General features: G+C 44.0%; 1 protein-coding gene across 2 annotated transcripts in view; it reads left to right on the forward strand.

Annotated features, from left to right (window-relative positions):
• The window catches only part of NEDD4L (NEDD4 like E3 ubiquitin protein ligase), a 337,348-nt gene that overhangs the window by 104,507 nt on the left and 216,548 nt on the right, over positions 1 to 16,293 (forward strand). For both annotated transcript variants that reach the window (XM_014781457.2, XM_004422576.3), the window contains exon 2: positions 5,514 to 5,587. In XM_014781457.2, the coding sequence (XP_014636943.1) occupies positions 5,514 to 5,587 (74 nt within the window). The remainder of the gene's footprint in view (positions 1 to 5,513; positions 5,588 to 16,293) is intronic.

Here is a 16,293-nt window from a genome sequence, read left to right on the forward strand (position 1 = left end):
TCATAGGAGAAAAGGTAAATTTTGGTATCTTGAGTTTTGAGTCGGAACTTAGGAACAACTTTGATAGAATATGTATTTCATAGGCTTTGTGGGTAGACATGGGAATCTAGTAACCACTTATACACAATTTATATGAGCAGGGCTGCTGAGTTCCAAACAACTGTCTTACCAATGAGCCTTCAGAATACCACCTATTTGTAAGCTGGCGCTTCCTCTATGCCATGTCATTTATAGCGTGGGCACCTTATCTTGTTCTATGTCTTGAAGAAGAATTAGAAAATCAAGTGGAAAAGAAAAACACATGTCAAATGCATAGAATTGTCCCTGTTACACACTAACAATGCAAAACAATAGATTAATAGTAACAGGGAGAGACACTTAAGTCATGAGAATGCCTGTCGTTATTATTTGGTCTCTTCTTGTCTCTTCTCTGCCTGTGCTTTTTCTGTATTGTACAGTCCATCTCTGAATAATATTTTCATTGTCGTAAGCCGCCTTAGTTAAATATTTAATTTTACTGGTGTCGTAACCAGGGACCAAAATGTCATGCATAAATTTTATGAAAGTAATAAAATGCTTCAGAAGGTACAATTGCTTGGTTTGGGGCCCATTGCCTCTGATAAATGTCATACACCTGGTCATGTGTTTCCTTACAGAATGACGATGGCTGCTTATCTGTATGCAAGCTTGTTATTTGGAGGAAACAAAGATAAGAAGTTTTGCTGTATGTCTGCAGCCCATGTGTAAAAACTATTTTTTTAGAGTAACGTTCTCTTTCCTGCTCCCTTGCCCCTTAACTTGAGAGAGAAGTAAAATTTCCTGCAACAGCTGCTTGTAAATACTAAGTGCTCGATAAAAGCCCTCTGTCCCTTCACCTCCCAGCTGTCACTTGCATATTATATGAGAAACCTGTTCACATCTTCCAGATATGCAGCTCTATACCTTTGTGACTGGCTAAAAAATAACTGTTAGGTTAGTTTTTCTTATGACAAAAGTTAGGTTTATTCATTTTAGAAATGCAGCAAACCCGGATGGTGCTATTGGCAGAGATTTTAGATTTTTCTGTTTTTATGTGTTTTCTGAAGCTTCTACAAAAATTTAGTTTCCAGACAAAAATATTTAATGATTCAAAAGGAAAAAATGCTGATAAGCAAAAAGAAATTATTCATTTTCCAGAGATAATCACTATTAGCATCATCCTTTCTAGGTCTTTTCCTATGCATATATATAATTGATATTTATTTAAAAATGAGATTATATCGTGTATGAGGGTAGACCAACTGCTAAAGCAAGCTTCAGTTTTCGGTGGGAATAAACAGTGCAAGTCTATTTGCAGCTCCTTCTCTGGGCTGGTCTGTAGCTGATGGTGGAGAGGTGGGGTGGGGTAGAGGATGCCCCATTCTGCTCTTTTTGTGGGGTTTTTCCCTGCTTGGCCTTCAGGGTTTCCTGTTGAGCAGGGGGATGGGAAGGAGAAAGGAGGATGGTGAGTGGGAGGGTCTTATGGGCCTGGTCTGGAAAATACCGACATCGTTTCTGTCCATATCCCATTGGCCAGAACTTAGTCACATGACTGCACCTAACTGCAAGGAATGCTGAGAAATGAAGTCTAACAGTTCTGGGTCCAAGTGGAAAAGTGGAACAACAGCTTGTTGAACAACTTGCTTGTCTCTAATTTAATTGTATAAATAGTTTGGAAACTTTTTTTTTAACCAAATAGTTTATTTTGAACATGTTTCTGTATGCTAAATCTGGTCACTTCTCCATCTTTAGTCTGTGTGAAGACCCACCATCTCTTGCCAGATCTTTCTAATTGTTCCCCTATAGTCCATTCCCCTATAACAACCAAAGTGGTCTTTTAAAAACTTAAGTCAAATTTTGTCACTCTTTGCTTAAAACTTTCCAAAGATGCTTGGAATAATGTTCACCCTGTACTGAGGCTGGCCTGTCGGGTGTCTGACCCCATGGTACCATGCTGCCCTCCCTCCTTCCCTCCCTCCCTCTCCTCTCACCTCTTCCTGTAACCAACACCAGACTTGCTCCCCCCAGGCCTTGGGACCTGCTGTCATCCTGTGTATAACTCCCCACCCCCCATCACTACCCTCTGTCTCCTTCAGGTTTCAGCTCAAATGTCTCCTCTCCAAAGAGACCTTGCCCCACCACCAGTCATAAATACTTTCCCCTCTCCCTCTACTCAGTTGCTTTTGTTTAACTGTCATATTGTCATCAAAGCACTTACCACCATCTGAAATTATTGTGCTTGTTTTTTTGCATTATGTATTCGTAGTCTGTGTTTCTGCCGTCTAGATTGTGGGTTCCTGAGGTGGGAACTCTGTCTTGCTCACATCTGTACCCCCAGATAAAGTGTCTGACGCACAGTGGGTACTTAGTAAATACTTGTCGAATGAATGAAGGTTGTTACAGATTCTCACACATGTTTAATGACAGTATTGTAGCCCATTGCATGGAATTGCCATGAATAGTTACTATCGACTTTTGAGAGACTTTTACGTTTTGTTTCCATTAGAAGAGTGTTTTGGTGACTATTTCTTTAGCTAGTTTTGTTTGTTTTGTACACATATCTGTGCTTATTTTTTTTTAGGATTGATTCCTAAATGAAAATTTGTTTAGTGAAAGGGTGTGTGTACAAAATTTTAAGGTGTTTGTTATGTATTACCATTTGCCCTCCAGAGTTTCCTGATTTTGTTTTCCTATGTAGTCGAGAGGCCTTGTATGGTGCACTCTCAGTAACACTAGAAGGTGGGCTGCGTGGGGGTTGGCCTTCTTGTCTATCTTTATTGCTGTATCCCAAGATCTTAGAACAGGTGCTCATGCTTATTAAATCAATAAATCAGTTTTCATAAAAATTCTCATTATCCCTTCACTTAAATTTATTTTTATTCATTTATTCATATAAATGTTCCCTGATTTTAAAATGCATGCTTTTGGAAAGTAGGTCCACCCAGTTGAGAATATTGACCCAACGTTAATGTAAATCTAAGGGACCGGGTGTTAGCTCGGCTTATCCTATTCCTTAGAATCTAGACAAGGTTCGATTGAGCCCCCTATCTAGTTTGTGGCAAGTCCAGGACTCAGCCAGCATTTCTGAAAATTCTAAGGGCTATGAGACAAAGAGATGGTTCTTTCCAGAATTCTTGTCTTCTGCTCTGTGACTTGTGGCTGTACCTTGGTTTCCATCCCTTGACACAGTCCCAAATCAGTCCCAAGTGTAAGACTAGAGGTGTCAACAGAACTGCTGCTCTGAGTTGGTCATCGGAAGGAGTTACTGCTTAGCAGACCCTCCATCCTTCTCCTCAAAGGTCGTTTCACCTTCCTGCTGCCACGTCAGACATCTCCTTTAGCCAGCACCAAGGACTGGCCAGGAGATTTAGCACTTGCCTTTAAAAATATCCACCGTCTATGGGTTTCAACTGACATGCCCACTCTGCACAGTGGGGTTGGGAGAATTGCTGGTTGGACGTATTTGTCACTTGGGGGAGGGGCAGAGAGTTAGGATGACGGAGATCTGGAGACAGGAAAAGTATACTCATCTCTAGCTGTTCTCTGTCCTCCGTTTCTTCTTCTGAATGCTTCCTGATTCCCTCTCAGGTAGAGTCTTAATCCCTTAGCCTGGCAGACAGGATTTTGTTTTAACCCATGATCCTTAATTTGTATGCTATGGGCACTAGTAGGCCATAAACTCTTCCCAGGTGTGCTATGTACTGTACACAGGTGTGTTGCAAATTTTGATCCATGTGTAAAAAACACTTTCACTGTGGCATTCTTTGAGCTGAGTAGACCATAGGGAACATCAGATGATTGACAGCAGAGTACAGCCTACTGTGAGAAACAGAAAGGGGCCTTAGCCTAGATAACATCTGTGCTAAGAATCCTTGGTGATTGGCCAGTGAGGTGAGTAAGAGAAAGGTGAGGGCAGCCAACCCAGCACTTAAAGGAACCAAGGGAAGAGCCCTCAACACAGGGGCTTTGGTAAACATTTGGAGTAACTGTTACGCTGTAGTAGGGTTATGTTTTAGTTATCCCTGACTTGTCTGGTGTTGCTTTGAGTCTCTTAATCCTTTCACGAAGGCTGCCAAACACATGAAATCCTGCCAAACTTGAATGCGGGCCTTGTTTGAAAGGACTCATAAGCTCACACAAGCTGAGAAACATCTTAAATATACTCGCATCCCCTGCTGTGTTTGCACGTGGGCAGCCTTGTGATAGGGGTGGATGGTTGGATGGATGGAAGGATCCTGGAAAGTAAATGATCTCAAGTACGGGTTCCAATTGCATGCTTGATCTGTGCAGCTGATTGGCAGTAGTTCAGCATCCTGGTCTCCATGTTTTATTTCATCCTGCCTTAATCTCCTTTGACATGACATCATCTACACATCATTTAGTTTTTCTTTCCATCACCTGGGTCTTGACTAAACATATTGGGTAGACGAGTTTCATATTCTCTCTTGTCCCTCAGTGCTTGTGTTCCCAAGGGCTCCATCCTTGGTTGCTTTTTCTTCTCACTTTTCTTGGATAACTTTCCACTGACCTTTAGCTGTAACTGCCAACTATCAACTCTACACGGACCACTCCCAAGCCTTTAACCTAGACTAGATGTTTCTCCTGTTTGTCTGTATAGTCATCTATTTTTTGCACCTGATTGTTTCATAGGCACCTTGAATTCAACTTCATCCTCTGGAAATCTGAAAGTTATCCCAGACTTTGGGCTGCCAGCTCCCCCTAAGCCATCTCATCTATTCTGAATGTCTTAGCCCTTAACTACTCCTCTGACCCATGCCCTTTGGCATGGTGCCATCACAGAGTCCTCTCAGTAGACCATGAGCATATTCATGTCTCTATTTCAAGGCTTCCCTCAATGGGCAGTGCAAAGGAACTACTTAGAAAATACTGGAATGAATGAATAAGCAGATGAACGAATGAATGAGTGAGTGATTGATTTTTGAGATGGTTTGGTATGATTTCCATTTGGGATAATGCTTTTTATTTCTTTTTACTGGAACTGAGGAATTATTTTTGCTTGCCAGCACCAATATTTTGAAGCTGTAATTTTGAGGAAGTATTTTACCACATTAAATTCCTTTCTGTCTCATGCCATGCACACAAATATGTAAATTCCAAAGGAGGAATTCTTTGTTAAATTTGTGGTACCTTGTTGCACTTGGGTATTTATCTAGGCAGTTTCATATATGCGGTTGTCTTCTTGGTACAGTTGGGAAGTATTTCCTTTCAATGGCAGAAAAAATTGATCTGCATGACCTAGTTTGGATTAAACTTGTCCTTAATTTACCTGGATGCTCTAAATTTCTAGGGTCGTAGGATTTTAGAGCTGGAATGTGTTTTTTGAGCTTCAGTGTTTAAGGAAGAATCGCCAATTCTTGAGTCGGTTTGTTCTGTATCCCAATACCAGACTGAAGAGAAATCATTGACTTTGCATGTTGGGTGAGAGTGATCCATTGAAGGTCTGTTTTTTAAACCTTTTTTTTTCCCTTCAACAGGGAGAGTCACGTATTCTCAGAGTGAAGGTTGTTTCTGGAATTGATCTCGCCAAAAAGGACATCTTTGGAGCCAGGTATGTTTGCTTTGTTTTTTGTAGGTTCTCAAGAGTTTGGCAAGTACTTTGCAAATTCAAACATGCATCAGAATCACCTGGAGGGCTTCTTAAAGCCAAGATTGCCGGGCCCCACCTGCAGAGTTTCTAATTGCTCAGGGGATGCTGATGTGGCTGCTCCAGGGACCACATTTTGTGCAGGGGACTAGACCTTGATCACAATGGTAGTTAGCAGTCTTGTCCTTCGTATGGGCTGGTTTCATTCTGATATTTCTGTTTTTCTCAGTAGAAAAATACAGTTTGGGAGTATGTCCTCATTTTAATATATTCCTTTTTTTAAAAGCCCTAACTGAGGGAAACATAGAAGTGTTTTTGTTCCTAACAGAACTAGATATTCTTTGGCATGTGTCATCTGAATTAAGAGATTTGGTGATTTGGGTGAATTTGGTGATTTCTGTGTCTTTTATGAAAGCACAAGCAGCCGGATCTTTCTGGGTGTTTTGTCTTTTTTATTTTGAATATTGTACGTGAAGTTCATGTATCTTTAAATCATTCCTTTTGTTCCTATTGGCTGTCTGCAGTGTGTTGCATTAATTTATTGGACTAGTAGCAGCATAAGGGTAGAGCCTCTTGGAGCTAGGATTTGAACCAGATTTTGGAGAACAAAGACCTTTGAACTTGATAGACGTAGAGGAGGTATTAGTGATGTTCTGGTCTAACTTTCCTGTTTTTAGGGTTGACAAAGCTTAAATCCAGAAAGGTTATACTTGCCCAGGTCACACATGCAGTAGTGCCAGAACAGTGACTAGAACAGGCCTCCCATCCCCTGCCCAGGGTTCTCTTCACACTGGGTACACGGTGGGGTTTAACCATGAGGGCCGTGGTGGCTGCTGGGGAGGGTTACCTGCTCCTGCAGTCATCTCATTAGAACACTGGTTTTGTCCTGTCAGTCCCCTGTACTCCTGCCTGTAGTGACCTTCTGGTTTCAGGGCCTCAGCCTGATGCTGGCACCCTTAGTAACGAGGCCTCATTCTGTCTGGTGAACCTCATCTTCCTGCACACCCAGCAGAAGCCCTTTAATGCCTTTGGTAGGCAGACCTCTTTACTATCTGCCCTATCATCATGCACATTTTTAGTTTTGCCTATTAAAGAGATGGGCAGGTTACTAAAATGGCACCTAGAGAAATTACCCAAAAAATGAAAAATAAAATTGATGCAAGTTAAATATCAGTGAAATCTCTTAAAATTCCCCATACGTACTTATGCCCTAAGTGACTAATTGAGGGTCAGCTCTCTGAGTGGTGTCACAAGAAGCCTCAGGCACAGGGGCACTGACATCAGCCTGAGCTGCTGGTGATGGGGGAGGGGCAACAGGTCCCACCTGCAGGATCTTTCTTGTCTGACTGTGAGGTCACGCTGAGTGGTTCACCAAGTATCTGCACTCATGCTCTCATATTTCACTTGTCTTGGGCCAGATTAGAAATTTATTGGAGACAGAGACATCTTACTTTTTAGTATCTTTCTCCTACTGCTTACCATACAGAGCACCCAGAACAAGACTGGGCAAATTGGTGTTTTAATTTAAATGTTTGCATGCTAACTAGCAGATTGTGCTCTTATGTCAAAAATGCCTATTGCTCTTGCTTACTCTTTTCAATGAATTTTATAGTTTTGAAGGAAGAAGCTTGATTTGGAAAATTTTAGTGATTTTTATTTTGATTGTTTTTGTTTTTGTTTTGTTTTATCCCAAACCCTTCATTAAAAAATGAAGATTCAGATTGTATTTCTCAACCTGGTAAGAAGATCTGAAGTTGAAATTGGGATTAGGCTTCAAATCTTAGAAGAGCCAAGCAAATCTGATCCTTGAATTTTTTTTATATGAAAAGAGGCAGGGTCATTTCTTAGGGACAGGGTAAAAAGGAATTAAAGATAATACCTTAAGATAGTCATTAGAAAGATAAATAGCGTTGTTGCTTAATGGACCAAGTGCCCGAAGATGAGCTAGAAACTCTGAATCCTAGTTCTGTCCTTCATTTACTTAGTTTGATAAATACAGCACACACCCTCCTCCCGGCTTGCCTTCCTTGTTCCCTCTCCTCCTCTCAGGTGTCAGCTTTCTCTGAGGTGCCATAGTTCTTTAAGGACCCATTACCAATGAGTGAGCTAAAATAGGATTTGGTGACGATGCAAGTTCATGCTGTTGGCATTTCACTCGAGTGGCACCGTGTATCGCCTTATCGTCTTGCCCAGTGATCTGCATTCTCCTCCACGTTATCTTGGGCAAATCCGTTAAAACCACCCGTCACATATGTTGGTATAAAACAAGGGTAACAGTTTCCTGGGAACTGGTGCACTGGCGCTGGGGAAGAACTCAAAGGTGACTCTCAGGCCTGGCGGCTCTCGCGTGTTTTGAGGTGACAGTCATGAGTGGGAGGGTTTGTGGTGTGTGTTCTCTGCTCTCGGCTGGAGTGAGACCCTTTCCTCTGTGTTCTTCTGAACTGCAGGCCAGCAAGTGCCCCTTCACCCCGCCCCTCATTGTCCCTTCACAGAAAGAGAGCTGGGTAGGCACGGGAACCCCTGTTGTAGAAAGGATGGTGGATGCAGAAGGAGGGACGGTTTTCATGAGCGGTGTCGTCAGGAACTTCAAACGGGTAGAAATCATATAGACTTGGAATACAGTGTTAAAATACAGGATTAATGGTCTCTGGGGCTCCCTTTCTTTTGTTTTCAAAGGAGCTTTCCTGGGTCACTTAGCCTGACGTAGGGGAAGGGTTGGGGGGGGTAATGGCAGGTAGGGGAGTGTTGGTCAGGGTGATGATGGTGGGGGGAGCGGAGCACTCCATCTCTCCCAGGTGGGCTCCGTGCCTCTCAGAGGCTGCCTGAGGCTCCTGCTCAGAGGACAAGTTGGTGGGGCCCTGGTCTCTGGGCCTCTCTCTCACCCGGGGTGGCCGATTCGCCCTTGAAAGGCCTGTACCTGAAATGCCCTTCTTCTTTTCTGTTCTCTATCCCAGTCCTGCACTGAGAGTACAAGATCATTTTCCAGCGTCCTTCCAGCAGAGTCTAACTCGATTAAGAGAGCCTTTGTTGAAGGAAGATTTGATAATTGAGCTGTTGCTCTCCTTGAACATTTGAGCAGTTGGTCTGTGTGGAAAATGGCAGTGGTAGAGAAAGAGGTTTTCTTTTGGACCAAACCTTCAGGTCGAAGAAGGGCAGTCATATAATCTGTCATCTAAACAGGGACACTTTTGTCAGGAACAAATGTTAAATCAAATGTGATGTCAGGACATAGGATGTAAATGAGACTATGGTCACTAGGTTGAAGACATCCAAGCTTGATGATCCATACTATGAAAAACAGCTAGTTGATTTTTTTTTAAGTTTTATTTTTTTAAAGCTGAGCAGAACAAAATCTGTTTTAAAAAGTAGACCTTGTGTAAAATGCCAGTAGAACATCAAAAGGGAAGTAAAACCATTTTGAAAAGACTGCATGTGTAGGGTACCCGCTTCTGTTTTGGGAATGGGTCAGTTGTCTTTTTGAGGTAAAGTGTGATGTCGGAGATCAAGACGTCTCTACCTGGGGAGTTTCTCTTGCATCTGTCACTTCCTCATTTGCATGGCCCACACTTCAGTGTTTGTGGACAGCTCGTTGCATTAGCCTTCTGAAGGGATGCACCAATGTCTCCCTGATGCAGAGTGTTTTTGCTAAGGCACAGACCGAATGCAGATAACTCCCCTGCTTGCAAGTGTTGGATCTGCATCTGCCTGTGGGATGAAGCCCCAGTGTCCTGTTAAGGTATAGGATTCAAGTCCTTTGCAACGGGTTTGCCTCCCCTGCAGCCCCACCCCTGGCCACTGCCTGCCTTTCCCCTGCAGCAGATGGCTCCTCGTCGTCCCTGCACACAGCGCACTCTTACTTGCCTCTGTCTTTGCTCCTGCAGTCCCCTCCCTGGAGAATGTGCCCCTGCCCCTGCCCTCACCCAAATCTGGGCAACTCCTGCTCCTCCTTCTTCAGTACTCAGCTAGCTCTGTTGCCATCTCCTCGTCACGCAGGGCCACCTCCTGGTCCCCCAGTGGATCACTTCCTCTCTGATATGCGCTGATACCTGCAGGTACTATGTACAGCTCTGTCATCGTGACTTGTTTAGTAATTGCAATGATTTCTTTCTCCCAAGCTAGATTTTTAGCTTCTGATGGCTAGAATTATATTTTATTTATTTTTTATTCTTCGTGCCTTATATAGTACCTAGCACCTAGTATATTCTCAAGAAATACTTACTGAAAGAGTGAGTGAATTGAGTCTTGATCTACCTCACCACTCCCTCCTTCCCTCCTTTTCCTACCCCTTCACTGAACACTCTCCATTTTCTAGATGTGCCGTGAAACGTGCTACTTCTTGTCTTTGCATATGTTGCCCCCTGCGTGGAATCTGCTCGAATCCTTTCTGGCCTTGCTCACTCATCCTCCAGGCCCGGTTCTGGTGGCAACACCTCCGCTGAGCTCCCCACCCCTTCTCCCGTCAACCCTGCCCAAGAGGACAAAACAACTCTTGTCCCCTGGGCTGTCGTGGTTCCACAAATCTCCTCCTCCCGACAGCCCCGGTCTTAGCAGAGTTGGAAAGCTCCGAGTCTGCGGCTCTGTCTTATACCTGTTTGTAAGCCCAGAGATCTCGGCACATGGCAGTTGCCCAGTAAATTGACTTGAATTCAGTGAGTGGAATCTAATTATGGTATGCTATGGCACAGGGTTACCAGCCTGGAGGAAGGGACACTTTTTTCTAATTCTCATGGAGGTGCCATTAGCTCATCAGGCGTCTCCCTCACCCCTACCCTGCCATCCAGGAGAGGGACTTTTTGTAATTCTTGCACAGGGTCTCCGTAGACCAGTGCAAGAGGCCTGGCTACGACTTGGGTAAAATGTGAGCGTGGAAGAGAAGAGGGTAAGAGAAGCAGGCACAAAGGCTGGCGTTAGAAAAGAATCTCGGGGAGCCAGTAGAATGGCAGGCAGGGAAGGTCTGCATTTGATGCTGATGTCTGTGCAAAAGGACTGCTTCCACCCCACAGAGGGAACATGCTCTCTTGTAGTGGTGGATCCAGAAACTTCTACTTGGAGGTGCATGAGGCTCCGAATGGGCTGTGATGGAAGGTCAAGACCCTGCACCAACCCTTTCGTGTTAGGGTCAGCATGGAGCTGAGCACAGGTGCTGTGGGTTGGCTTGGCCATCATTCCACACAGGGGGAGAGCAGGCAGTCAGGAGCATCACCAGCAGTGACAGGCAGGGCTCAGTGGGACAACTCTGGGCTTACTAGGGAGCCTTCTAGACACTTTCTGATGTGGCAGGGATGAGTCCCGGTGTTGGGCACAGTGACATGTGGAGTCTGTGGTAGGTGGGTCTTGTCTTGCTTTCATAAAGAGGGGTATAGGGAAGGAGGGGAGTGAATCACAAATCGCTCATGTTTATTGAATGTGTGCTGTGTGCCAGGCACGGTACAAGCTGTGTACACAGGGGCTCATTTGATTCTGCCCCTGTGCAGCAGGTACTGTTGCTCTCTCCATTTTGCAGGTAAGGAAAAGGAGGCAAGAAAGATTAGATAAATTGTACAGTCTCTACTGCTATCAGTTGTAGAGCTGTGAATCGAACGAGGCTCCTTGTGTAAGTTACTTACAGACTGTTTACAGAATGGCTGGTACAGTGCATGGACCTTGATATAATGCCAGCAGATTCTGCTTAAAACTTTATGAAGAGAGAATAATTATCTGCATTTTATAGGTGAGGAAATTGAGGTTCAGAGACATTGTCATCAGCCCAAGAAGAAACAACTCTGTAGTGAGTGGTGGCACCAGTTGAGTTCAGATTTTTTTTTTTTTTTAAGTCTCTTGTTACTTTAGTCTCCTGTGTGTGTGTGTGTGTGTGTGTGTGTGTGTGTGTGTGAGAGGAAGATCAGCCCTGAGCTAACATCCATGCCAATCCTCCTCTTTTTGCTGAGGAAGACCAGCCCTGAGCTAACATCTATTGCCAATCCTCCTTTTTTTCCCTCAAAGCCCCAGTAGATAGTTGTATGTCATAGTTGCACATCCTTCTAGTTGCTGTATGTGGGACGCCACCTCAGCATGGCCGCAGAAGCGGTGCGTCGGTGTGTGCCCGGGATCCAAACCCAGGCTGCCAGTAGCAGAGTGCGTGGTTTTATCTGACTTTGGTGCTCATTCCAGTGCTAGGTTAATACTCTACTTAAATGAGAAAAGTTCAGCCAGTGGGTGAGCCGTCGGGCTAGATGATTGTTAGGATCCCTCTAAAACCTGAGATTAGGTGACTAGGCAGTTTTTAAAAGCAGATTTAAAGAACTGGCCATTGTAGTTGATGGTGGCTGATCAAGTTCTTTGAGTTGTGAGTGAGTGTCATCAGGTATTAGATTAGAATAGATGTGCTTTGCTAGGTAAGACTGTGAAGTTATTTGTTTTTTAACTTAGGATATCTTTTCAAGTTTCAAACTGTATTCCTTTTTTTTTTTTCCTGAGGAAGATTCACCCTGAGCTAACATCTGTTGCCAATCTTCCTCTTTTTTTGCTTGAGGAAGATTAGCCCTGAGCTAACATCTGTGCCAATCTTCCTCTATTTTGTATGTGAGTTGCCACCACAGCATGGCTGACAAGTGGTGTAGGTCTGTGCCTGGGATCCAAACCTGTGAACCCAGGCCGCTGAAGTGGAGTGTGCCGAACTTAACCATTATGCCACGGGGCTGGCCCCACAAACTGTATTCTTTTTCAGTTAAGCTTATATCTCAAGACATTTAACCTTCTGTCACAGGCTTAAGCAGGAGCTGACTAGGGTCATTTTAATACAACCCTTACATCTAGCCTCCCCCTCTTTCCTCCTTCATGATGATCAGAGTCTTCATTTGAGGTTATTTAGAATGCATTTGAGACTATAAATCTGCTTCTGAAAATTGAGCCACACTGGCTAAGACAGACCAACTCTGGAATCTTGTGCTCTCAGGCACAGGGGTTCGGGACACTCATTTCACAGTTGCTTCTTTGTGTGTTGAGCTCTGAGCATCAAGTTATACCTGTTTGGGTTGCTATCCGTTTTTCTTTTGGCAGCTGGTGATTCGAAATTTAAAACACACACGGACTCGAGGGCATTGGAGGGATGTGGCAAAAAATCTTTCCGTCTACTTGTGATTGAGACTGATGGGGATTAATGCCATGTAATGATGGCTCTCTGGCACCAGCTCACCTCGGTCTGCATTATCTAGATTTAAGGTGTTCTAACGTTTTGCTGCATTTGCTTCGTTGGTTTTTTTTTTTACTGAAGGATTCAAAGGTGAATTACAGACATTGTGATATTTAGCACTTAAATGCTTCAGCCTGCATCTCTTAAAAAAACAACATATTCTTTTATAACCACAATACAATTTTCACAAAATTAACAATAATTGCCTAAGGGACTCTATTACCTGGTCCATTATCTGAATTCCCCCAACTGTCCCTAAAGTGCCTTTTACAATTGGGCCGTTTAAACCAGAATTCAGTTGGGAATCGTGTATTGCATTTAGTTGTGAGGTCTCTTAAGACCCTCTTAATCTAGAACACTTCCTCCCCTCTCCCCTTTCTGAATGACCTTGAGTCGGTGGTAGGTTGTCTCTCTCACCACATTTGACTGTTTCCTGTGGTGTCATTTAATGTGTTCTTTCTCCTGGGTTTCCTGTATATTAGAAGTTGGATCTAAAGGCTTGATTAAATTCAGTTTAAACATTTGGGACAGGTTTGGGGATGCTTTTTGCTCAGGAGGGACACAACGTCTGGTTGTCCCATAACCGCTGGTGCTAAAGTCGATCCTTGGGTTAAAGTGGGGCCAGTGTGTTCCCCTCCACTGTCAAATTCCATTTTCCTCAGGTGACCAGCAAGAAATGGGTGAAGGGATATTTTAGCTGTACACTATAAACATGTAAATTATAAATATTAATTCACTTTTTCACCCAAAGGATTAGAAATCGTGTAATTCTTTTTGCCCTTTTTTGAAAACGTTGCACAAGATAAGTCTCTTTTTACTAGTGGAGAAACCTCAAGGCTGTACGTGCCTTGAGAGTCCCCTCACTAAACTGTAAGCACTTCTGGAACGTCATTACGCCAGAGTTTGCACACACTTGGCCCCTGTGGACTAGACTGAACCCACAGGTGTTCTTTGGCCTTTGGAGCACTGAAAGAAATAAAAATTTGAGCCAACATTTAAGAGAGTTCATATTAAAAATCTAGATTTCCAGGTTTCTGGAAAATCTTGACCATCTAGACACACTGGCCCTGCAGCCGTGTGTGACCTCCTGGCTGGAGATGTGTGGTGGATGCACCCTTTAGGTGGGGCCGTGCCTTTGTGGCCACCGTGGAGCCCACACATCCTGTACTATTATGTGGGGCTGGCCTCCCCCACTGACATGGCCCTGAGGCCCCTTGCGTTTGGTTTTGACCCCTTCCCTGAGTGGTCTTGAGCAAGTAGAGCCAACTCTCCCTATCCCATCCCCTAGCACACTCGCCCTCTTAGAGGGGTGCAGAGCTCCTTACACTCCACCGAGACGGTGTTTGTGATCTGCAACTCTGTGCAGATCTGTCTCTCTCTCGGGAGGCCTGTTTGAGCAGCCTTGCTATCTAGGGCATTGCCGAGGATCGCAGCATCAACACTAATGGCCTCTGGACCAAAAAGTGTTTGTCTTAAAATCCCTGCACCAAACAGCTCATACAGTTCCTCATGAGAGCCCCAGAGAACCTAACTCTCAGATTATTTATTCTATTGTACTCCTCTCCCCACCCCCAATCCCTGAAATGACATTAAAGGATATTAACTCTCTCCTCCCAAAAACCTCTTCTAATTCCTTAACAACCACACAACTCTTTATATATTTGTTTTTATTTCCTGGTCTTTGAATGTATGAATATATGCAACGTTCGTTTCAAATATGTCAGTCATAGGTTGCACACCATTCAGGCCACCAGGTTGAATGGGCCGTCATGTCTCCATTCTGCATTAGGCCCCAAGGCTTGCTGTGCTATAGCCAGCCCATGCCACAATAATGGATATTTAGAATGATCCGGAATCACTGAAAATGCTATGCTGTGTTCAGTATACACTAACTGAGATACAAGTATATCTGATCAGTTTTAAAATATACCCATATAAACTGGTCTTTGTGTCTTTCCAATTTCGATAAATAAAGGGGTGAAATAGACCACATTTATCTACTATTCCTTGATGTGATGTTAATGCGAATCCCTCCTCCAGAATCTCCTCCTTTGCCTTGACTCCTGATGATGAATACGTTGGTATCACCTGAGCAGTCTTTGCTTTGCCAAATGGTCTGACAGAGTGGAGGGAAATTTGTAGGACTTCTTGCCCTCATTTTCATCAGTCTAGAATGATGCTCTAGTCACTTAGTCTGTAGGGCAGAGAATTTGATGTATTTTAGGAAGATGAGGGTGCCCCACACGTAGTAGATGCTTGATAAATTTTGTTCATCTGGTCAGAGTGAAGCCTGAGAAAATTGAAAAAGAGCAACTGAAGAGCTGTGGGCAGGATTTTCATCAACTAATGTAATGACAAAGGGCACCAGTCAGGGGCAGAAATCTGAGGAGCCCTCTGGGGATCGGTGAAGTTTGGATTGTCTGCCTGACATTGTTGTTTCCTGGGCCCTGAGCTGGTTCCTCTGCTCCCCCCACCCCCACCCCAGCTGCCTGCCCCTCCTTATTCCTTCCTCTCCTTCATTCCTCAGCTGCTGGTCTTCACATGTCTCCCCCACCCCTACCTCAGTGTCTTGACTCGGGCTTTATCCTAAAGCAGTCTACATTTGTCTCACTGTTTTCCTTTCTGGGAAGGTAGGAAAGAGTATAAGAAGCTGAAATATAAGGAAGGGAATGTTGCCAACCTGAGATGAGTCAGAAACGAAAGCGTTTCTGAATGTGTAAGACAATGAAGAAAATATTTATTTTACAAGAATGGCGCTAACAACCAAGCCTTCAGGAACACAGCCAGTGGGTACTGTGTAAGGAGAGGTCTGCCGTTGGGATGGCTGAGGGCTGCTGCTGTAGTAGTTTATCACCAGAGGAGTAGGGGGACGGTTCTCAGTCTGTTCATGGTTTCCCATGTTTTAGGCAGCGAGGCCTGGCTTGCCAAGCCATCCTCAGTGGCTGGACCTTGGGGAGGCCTTTGAGAATGGTGCTCTCCAGGCCCGCAATGCATCTGCGTTGCCAAAAATGCCATTATTGAAGGTGAAAATATTCTGTTACACCTAAAAGTCATGCTTTTAAAAATGCACAATCCAGAATCCATTTTGGTTACATATCTCTGGATCCCCGAAATGTTACATTTCTCAGATACAAATCTCATATGTTGTAATATTTCATCTTTTAAGAAACATGGTCATAGATTTCATAAAATTATTTCTGTTGAATCTTTATGGTGGGGGGAGGAATCTGGAAGGTAAGATTTTTAAGATGTCTTATAAGTTTAAGTGAGCTGGCAGGTAAATACAGCCTTGCCTAAGTGCCATAGGTAGTGATATATCTGAATCCGGGGCCAGCCAACTTGTCCTGTTAAGGGCCAGGGAGTAAATAGTGGAGGTTTTGCAAGATGTGTGGTCTCTGAGATAGTGCAGAAGCTGCCAGGACGACATATAGCAAGTGGGTGTGGCTGTGTGCCAGTGGCCTGTGGGCCGTAGTTTGCCAACCCCTGAGAGTGTAAGGTA

This window comes from Ceratotherium simum, chromosome 14 (genome assembly GCF_057802395.1).
Source record: "Ceratotherium simum simum isolate JZ-2026a chromosome 14, ASM5780239v1, whole genome shotgun sequence".
In the NCBI taxonomy this organism is placed as follows: Eukaryota; Metazoa; Chordata; class Mammalia; order Perissodactyla; family Rhinocerotidae; genus Ceratotherium; species Ceratotherium simum.